General features: G+C 37.5%; 1 protein-coding gene and 1 pseudogene across 1 annotated transcript; one reads left to right on the top strand and one right to left on the bottom strand.

The window, feature by feature from the left end:
• Nucleotides 1–4,145: 4,145 nt before the first annotated feature.
• LOC143572452 (germin-like protein subfamily 3 member 3) lies at nt 4,146–4,884 on the top strand (annotated as a pseudogene).
• Nucleotides 4,885–6,952: 2,068 nt separating this feature from the next.
• On the bottom strand, nt 6,953–9,317 carry LOC143572451 (exocyst complex component EXO70A1-like). Its single transcript, XM_077057615.1, has one exon. The coding sequence runs from the start codon at nt 9,077–9,079 to the stop codon at nt 7,142–7,144; it is 1,938 nt and encodes a 645-aa protein (XP_076913730.1). The 5' UTR covers nt 9,080–9,317; the 3' UTR covers nt 6,953–7,141.

Genomic DNA, 9,317 nt, shown 5'->3' with positions numbered 1-9,317 from the left:
TAGCAGTGATAATAGTTTTTTGCATAATGCATATTCTTTAAGTGCATCTCTGTTATACATGCACCCGTTTCAAATTTCCAACCCAAACTATTCGGTCCATGTTCACTCATTATCCGAATAATATTTAAAAACCGATGGTTCAGTTATGGTTTTCTCGAGATACTTGATGAAGGCTGTATTCTTATCATCTCGCCTTCTCGAAAAATACAACCCGTTTTCATTATTCTTAGTGGTTACTATCTAAATCTGAATAATGATATGAAATCATAATATCAGAAAGTTAGATAGAATTAAATTCTTTTAATTTGCGAAATTATATGACGGACCCAAGTTTTTTAACAGTGCCACTGTGTTTCGGTCTTTGGGTATTCGAGGAATTTACTCAACCGGGTCGGCTAAAAAATTTAACCAAAATTTCGATAATAAGCTATTAGAATAATTTATGAGTTTTCACCTAATCTTGTATTAAGTCAATAGAATAGTTATTTAAGTTGGTGTACCATGAAGTTAATCAACAAGCAGAAGCTTCATTGTATGATGAGTTTAAGAAATCATGAGTTTAATCCAAGCAACCAATTCAAGACACAAACATGAAAAAAACACTTAAATTTGAGGCCGACCCCACCTCCCTCGTTTATAATTATTTTAATACATTTTGAGTATGGTCCCCCCCCCCGGACATTCTTGTCCAAGCTTCGCCACTTCTCATACCCAAGTTGGCCGGACCCCCCTTTACTCTATTCATGCGAGAGCCTTGTGCACCGGGTTGCCCATCTTGATTTGAAAAAAATCGATCCGAAAAATCAAAGTAAAGAGTTAAAAGTTTTGCATAAGCTAACATAAAAATTATTAATGCAGAAAAAACAACCCAGCCTATATAGGTGGTGGATGGTTAAACACTCGTTACTCGTCACTAGACCAAGGGTAACACCAGGGCCGGCCTAGGGTGGGGCTGGGTGGTCGACGGCCCACGGCCTGACACCCCGCTAGACCCGATTTTTTTTAAATCCGTATGTATTTTTTATAAAAGCATTATGTGTATTTAATGTTTAACCTCAATTACATATTTACTAGCTTGGCCTAGTGTTAAAGGGTATGACTACCAACCAAAAGGTTGTGGGTTCCAGTCTTATTTGTGACATGTTTAAGCCTTTTTTTATACAAAAGTTTTTAACACAACCCAAATCATAACCAAATATGCTCATTTTAAAATTCAATTGTTTAAACCCAACAAAATAGTCATTTTATCTGTGGCCCAAAATATTTTAACAATTCTCGGAGACGGCCCTGGATAACACTTATGTTAACTTTCTGACAATCTACTTTTTTTGGCGTCTAAAAATATACGATGTCACTCAACCATATATATATAAAGTACATATAAAATAGTTTCTTGACCCGTGTTACATAACACAGTACTGATGTCTACTATTCATTCATTTACTTTTGCTTAAAAATCGCTTGCTTCGAACATCAATATCTCAAAATGCGTATGTTATACGCTCCGTAAATCACATTTCATAGACGAATATTCTAAGATCTTTCGAGATGTCAACAAACACCAAGTGGAAAAGTAGACCATTTTTGTCTTTGATTGATCATCTTACCCTTAGGGGAACTAGATATGGCCATACATTAATGTAGAGAGACTAAAATCATAGTCTCTTATTAGTAATTAGCTGTCTCATTATGTCTTCTTATGAACTTTCAACTCCATTGCCATGTGCACTTTTTGAGGACCACAGTATCACTTAGAAATTATGTTGATATTTTGTGTTAGAAGGTGTGAAGTGCATACTTGACTGCCTTTAGTTGCTCGCTTCTTTGCGGTGGTTAGACCATCGTGTAAGAAGTCTCAGTAACTTATAAGACATTGAAGTATAAGTTTAAATATAATTTACAAATCCACTTATTTTGTTACACACATTACTAGTTTTAGTTATGAATCCACTCACATTGTTAGCATTTATAACATGCTATGAATTGGATACATCACAGTTTAACTTAGGGCTGACAATTTATACACGACACACGAATACACGACACGTACCTACACGACTATAACAGGTAGCAGGTAAGGCCTTAACAGGTTTCGTGTACTTAACAGGTAGACACGAAATTACCTGTTAATTTTCGTGTCTAAATAGGTAAAATACCTGTTTACATGTTAAGTACCCGGTTAGATTTTTATAATTAAATATATATATATATATAACTATAAGTTATCCTAAACCATAAATTCTTAAAACATTCTCACTCTATTTTTCTCAGCCGTCACCACTCACGAACCTTCACTCTCCGACTTTTGTTTAACTAAACAGGTTGTCAAATATGCGTTTCTAAACAGCTCTTATCATGTATTATCGTGTATACCAGGTTTTAACAGGTTCGTGTTCGTGTTTGAGATACAGGACCACGGTAAGTTTTCATGTCATGTACAGGTATACGCATTCCATGTCCGTGTCTTATCATGTACGGGTATACACGATATGTCAACCCTAATATAACTCAAGACATTTAGTTCAGAGGACAGTTGTGCCCATATAGAAATTTAGTGCAGGAAGAAAAGTTGTAACCACTGATACCTTATCTTCTCCAATAATATTGTTACCTTAGAGAACTAGGAACATTATAAAAACCTTACCTTAAAAAACTAGTCATTATTTTTATTATTGTCATTATCAAAACAAATAATTATAGTTTGTTAGTATATTTGCATGCATTAATTAATAAGTGAAAGATTAATATTTATATTAATCTATTATATGGCCTTCACGATTATTTATTCAGTTATAATGATCAAATTTTAATATCCTATAATGGTAATTATTTGATTTTATTGTGACAAAACATCAACGCACTAAACACATTGAGTCGAATATTCATTTTGTTCGCGAACAAGTTCAATGTAGTAATATTCAAATTCTACATGTCCCGTCCCGGTACCAGACTGTTGGCATCTTTACAAAAGGCTTGCCGAAGATTTTGTTATGATTTTCGCTCAAGTCTAAGCATATGGTCTCCTCTCGCTTCGACTATGGATGTGTAATAGACCAGACATATGTAAATAGTTGGATATATATTAGGAATTTGCATTAGTTTACAATTCATTTATCTTATTTCTAAATAAGAGATATAGTTGAAATAATTGTAACTAATTAACCTATAAATATATGAAAGAGATCAAGGGAATGTTTATGCACAGATATTATTCTCACAAGTTATATTAATCTTGTACATGTGAATCATGTGTTCTTCATCTTCTAATCACATAATTGATCAACAATATGATGGTTAGCTAAGACCGAAAGATAAACGTGCATCACTGCATCATGACCGATACAAATTGGCGCAAGTAGGATGCAGCCACAAACGAGAACCTCTTTTAAGGACAAAATGGATAAATTTCACATGATAGTTAAAACGAAGTAAATCAAAATAGTTAAAAGGGAAAACCGTCAAAATTTAGGTTTGCTAGCTTTCTTACTTTTATTATCAGGATTTTCAAATTGTATGACTGGACATTAAAGTAAGCAAGCTAGAAACGAATCAAAATCATTAAAAGTAAGCAAGCTAGAAATAAGTCAAAAGCGTTAAAATCGCTAGGAAAAATCATCAAAATCAAAATCAAAAACGAATTCTATTCTACTATTTTCTTATATTTTATAACAGTTTTTATTTATTTATTATTATTATATTTATTTATTTATTTTTAACTGGGGTTTCACAGGAAGCAACCTCTCAACCCTATGGATAGAGATAAGATCTCTCTACATCCCACCATTCCCGAACCCTACAAATAACTTTAGCTATATGTGAGATATGTTGTATGATTGTTGTGTTGTTGTAAAAAACCGATCTCATAAGTCATAAGTCATAAGAGCTGTTTACAAGAACCACATAGACTAGTTTGCTAAACAGTCCAGAATTCATGCAAAATCATAGCAAAAAATATTAAATGTTGTCTTTTCCTACAAACTCTCTTCAACAAAAAAAAAGTTATTATTCTGTTCTTGTCTATATTGGAACATGGTGGTCACTACCAAACCAGCTTGCATTTTCCCTTTTTAGTTAAATCTTATTATTCTAATCCAATGGCTGTACTTGCTTTGCATGGTTCTCCTTATAACTTAACCTAAACCACACTCATCATATCTTCACTATATAACCTTACATAACATCACCTCAAATTCCCACAACTCTCATAAAAAATGATTCACATTCTTTTTATCCTATGTTCTTTGTTCACCTTTTCATGCCGCGGTGCAAGACTTTTGTGTTGCGGACCTGAATGGTCTGCAAAACCCATCAGGCTATTTTTGCAAACCTGTTACCACAGTCACAGTAGATGACTTTGTGTCAACAGGTTTGCGGTATGCTGGAAACACTTCCAACATAATCAAAGCCGCAGTCACTCCAGCATTTGCGGAGCAACTGCCTGGAGTGAACGGCCTTGGGATCTCCATTGCCCGGTTGGACATACAACCAGGCGGTGTGGTCCCAATGCACACGCACCCGGGTGGGTCCGAGCTCCTTTTGGTGACACAAGGGTTTATTCAGGCGGGTTTTATCTCGTCGGCTAATACGGTTTATGTGAAGACGTTGAAGAAGGGTGATTTAATGGTGTTTCCACAAGGGTTGTTGCATTTTTAAGTGATGCTGGTGGTGTTACGGCTGTTGCGTATGCGAGCTTTAGTAGTGCGGAACCTGGCCTGCAGATTCTTGATTTTGCGTTGTTTGCGAATGATTTGCCATCGAAATTGGTGGAGGCGACTACTTTCCTTGATGATGCAACCGTGAAGGCGCTTAAGGGTGTTCTTGGTGGAACTGGTTAACTAGACATTGTAATTTCATGTTCACAGCATTCTTTGTGTTGATTATATTACTGGTTTGTTTAATTTGTAAGTCTGAACTTAATGATCATGGTGTTCTATGGTATTTGTATTTGAGGACTGGTACCTTTCGCAAAATTAAACGTAAAACGTTCTTAAAATAACTTACAATTTCAATGCTTGGTGGCGCGCAGTTGATTCATGTTCAACACAAGGCACTGAAAAAACGTTGCGTGTCTACCCTTAGAAAACATGTTTGTTTATAAGGTACGACAGTATCGGAAAGACACGAGCACTCGAAACAAACAATAGAAAAGATCTTTCGATTATATTAATGTTTATGATACATTCTAATAGTAACTTTCGACTGCTCAGTCATACTACTGTACCACTGAGTACAAAGTGTACCATCTAAACGTTACATTTCACACCGGCAACTCCCATCATATGAAATGGGTTCAATGTCCAGTTATGAAATCCTTGAAATAAGAGGATATATCGAAATATAGCTGCTACACCAAACTAGGCGCAAAGAACCAACCAGACTGACCTAGTGGATAAATCAGGAATACATAAACAAAAACGGCAATTGGACCAGAGAATGTGATTGCATTATAAGGTCGCAATGGAACAGATCGAGCAAGACACACAACTTTAGATATCAATATCTGATTTATCTTAGCTCTGTTATGGATACATTTTGATTTGTTGTGAAGCCCTCATCAAAAACGGAAACGAGTAAATAATTATTATATTAATTATGTTCAAAGTTAGTGAAACACCATATTTTTCACCAAGTGAAAACCTCGTCTTATTATTACTCTAGTAAGTTGACCATGTTGATTTGAAGTGTAGACAACATACTCACAAATAATGCCCAGAGCATCTTCAATGAAGGCTTACGAACCGCCCGTTATTTTCCGTGAGCTCTCAATATCTTCCGCTTCCTTCACTCTCAGTCTCGTCCATGTATGTCACTCGTGGAGTTCATAAACGGGTGTTGCCGTGATGGTAATACCAGTAGCAACAGGGGGGGGCAACAGGCAGAAAAGTTGCTGAACCCGTGCGCGATCACAACCTAAAACGTGTACATCAATCTCGTGTCCGTTCTCCAAATACTTGTGTGATATGAATAGAAGGAAAGAGGACGAGCGTCGGGCTTTTAGAACATGCGTTTGCAGATGACGTAAATAAAGCCTTAGCTTGACGGACCAAAGCCTTGATGAATACTATAAATGTGACGTGATATCGTAGATAAAGTTTTTTTAGTATAATTTTATGACTTATTATTATATATAACAATTTAGAAGTTTTGTGTCGCAAAGTCCCTATTGGTCACCTTGCGGCACCGTATTGGTGGGTGTTTTTTTTTTTTTAGTTTCAATATTTAATGAACGTAATGAAAATGACCAAATGTCAATTTTGGTTTTGTTCTTTTTTTATTATTTTGTTTTAGTTACGGCACCGTGGCGAACGTGACAACCACCGACCGAATTCGCGTAGATTCACCGTGTTTTGCTTTAGTTCCGGTACTATAACGAAAACTGACCGAATGCTGATTTTGTTTATTTGTTTTTTTTAGTTCCGGTAGCGTAACGAACATGACGGAAACCGACCGAATTAGCGTAGACTCTCCGCTTTAACGTCCAGGATTGATAGCGGCCCACCATTGGTCGAGTTTTACCGAGCGATGCCACGCCATTGGTCCACCCCAATACTTATATTTTTTTTGTCTTAGTTCCAGTACAATAACACACGTAACCGAAACCGACTTAACTCGCGTCGACTTATGAGTTTTACCATCGCCCGAATTTTACAAACCTGCCTAGCGTAACGCGCCGGAAAAAACACTAGTTTACAACATTTGGGTCGACGAAAAGGAAACAAATTAAGGGCATAGTGAAAGCATGACTGAACCATATGTTTTAACAAAAGAGGAACATCCTGTATTACATGTTTTTTCCAAAAATAGGCTAATTTAAGATATGAATTCTATAAACACCATATCAAGACAATATTACCAAGAAAGAATAATCAAAGAATGATATTGTATGGTAGCCTTCCAATACACAAAAATAAAAAACAACACTAAATAAAAAACTGTAAAAACCGCATATACATTTGCTTTAATCGTAGCTCATAAGACAATTATGTAACCACCTATCTCACTCTGTTTCCCCCTCCCACTAAATAAGCAAAGTAATTCATATAAATTTATTATGCGGTTCTCACAGTTCTATACTTAAAATTGAATATGTATTCAACGAGCACCCGTGTGATATCCTACAAAGACTTGACTTTTAACTCTTTCAATGTGATTTTCTCCTAGAGTGCTGAGAAACCGTATTATCTTCAAATAAATCCAACACAGCATTCTCAAGATCTTCGACGGTATACTTAATATAATTATCCGAGATATGATTCCTGAATCTCCCAAGAAACGATCGATAAGCGGGTATCAACTTCTCCAATATCGAAATCCTTAGCTCCTCACGAAGCTGTTCATCCGGTATCAACCATAACGCTTGCGTCCTATGCACTTCATCAAAAATCACATTAAACGACTTAAACCTCGCTCTCAACGCACTCTTCGAAACTCCAGATGAAAAACTCCCAGTCGAATGCAACCCTTCGTCTCTCAGACAATGCAACACACCTATCCACGTCGCTCGCTGGTGGTTCGTTGCCGCTTGCTGAAACACCCTCGTAAGCGTCCTGAGAAAATGATCCCCGATCATCTCCCTCAACTCCGCCGACCCTTTAATCTTTTGCACAATATAATGCACATTATTCATCACAAACAAATGCGCTAACGAGTTATCCTTATAATGCTTCGACTTCCCTTCCAAATTATATTGTAGTAACGTAATTATCCATATCAAATGGAGCACGAAGGGCGACACAATCTGCGCCCGCCCTTCGTACTCCGTGAAATCCATATCTGGAGCTGCGGCATCACAATGCCGCGCTCCAGTTACAGGTTTCGAAACTATCAACTCCCCAAGCGTCTGCTTATAATCCGAAATCAAGCTTATATAATTCATTACATATCTCGTCAACGGATGAATCGTACCTCCGGGTACCGGAACCCTAGACGGCTCTCTGAGCACCGCATTTTCAAACTCGGAGATCATTCCTCTCGCCGCCTCGGCTAACCTCGATAATATCTCCGGCGCCTGAACCCTAACCGACTCAGCTAATTTCGAGTCAAACACATCATCAATATCAGGTAACAAATCTTGTAACGAATCATATAGATCTAATATTTTGAACAGCTTCTCCGGCGACCTGCGACTAATACTAATCGCTTCGGCGAAATTAAACAACTGATTCGCCGGAGACTTAACCGTTTCCATAAAACACAAATCATCAACCTCCGGACACTTAACTGACTTAACTGATTTAACAGACTTAACCGATCCGGGATCGGTTAAGTCTGTTAAATCAGTTACCAGATCTTCAAATATCTGCTTACATAACTTCTTTTCGCTAGCGAAAAGCACTCGAATGCACACTTTAGCAGCGCGTATCCAACGTCCGATTTTGGCGTTTAACGTCTCCCATTCGAGACGTTGGATATCGCCAATGCTCAGTTTTTCCACACCGAGCTTTTTAAACGTTCCGTCTACGACGGACTTGCGTACGCTACCGTACACTTGCACACACTCTCTGTGATAACCAGCTGCGATCATACGTTCAGCTATTGTACGTAGATCGTTAACGCAGTCTTGCGGTAACAGATCTTGCTCACGTATGCAATTCATGGATCTAATGCTTGCGAACGTTACGCTTCGTTCGTTACGATCCGTGAACGACGCTGAACTTATTCTAGCTATGTTTGTTGTTGACTCGTTGTTGTGGTTGTTAATTTCTTTGTTCTTTTCTGGTGACTCGCTCCGGCAACTGCTGGTTCTCGGAGTGGTTCGCGGAGTGAGCGAGACCGAGTTCGATTCGTGGATCGACTCGGTCTCGATAGGAGTCGAGTTCGTAATAAGAATGTTACGAAACTCGTCCTCCAGACGCGCCATAGCGATCTGGATTAAATTATTGACTTTTGTTGACTGGTCATCCGTAAGTGTATTATTCGCCTTAATAGATAATAACATTTGATCTACTGCTTGTACGTATCGTTTGATTTCGTCACGGTCGCCTTCGAATAACATTCCGGACGCCGTGGAGTCCCACCGGAGGATGATTTGTTCGGCGGCGGTGACGTCATTCGCCGGTGGTGGTGGTGGTGGTTGCATGGTTGTGATTGGAAGGTTATAATATGTGAAAGGTTTGGATCTTTTTATGGGAAAATGTATAATTTGTCTTTGATGGGAGGGGATTAAAATAATGACTAGAATACAAAGTGTTGTGGATTAAATAATTGGTATAGGGAATTAGTTATGATTTTATATTGGTTTTTTAATGAAATGTTATATTGTTTTAAAATGTTACCATGTGATGTGGTGGTAATTTACAGCTAAGCGTTTTTTTTTT

Source organism: Bidens hawaiensis, unplaced genomic scaffold, assembly GCF_021521415.1.
Source record: "Bidens hawaiensis isolate Kalapana, Puna unplaced genomic scaffold, B.hawaiensis_p1.1 tig00025860_1, whole genome shotgun sequence".
Classification (NCBI taxonomy): domain Eukaryota; kingdom Viridiplantae; phylum Streptophyta; class Magnoliopsida; order Asterales; family Asteraceae; genus Bidens; species Bidens hawaiensis.
Note: the sequence above shows the minus strand (reverse complement) of the source record. Positions and strands in the feature narration are given on the sequence as shown.

Excerpts from the sequence above, each read along its gene's own strand:
- LOC143572451 (XM_077057615.1), bottom strand. The coding sequence starts at position 9,079 with ATGCAACCACCACCACCACCACCGGCGAATGACGTCACCGCCGCCGAA.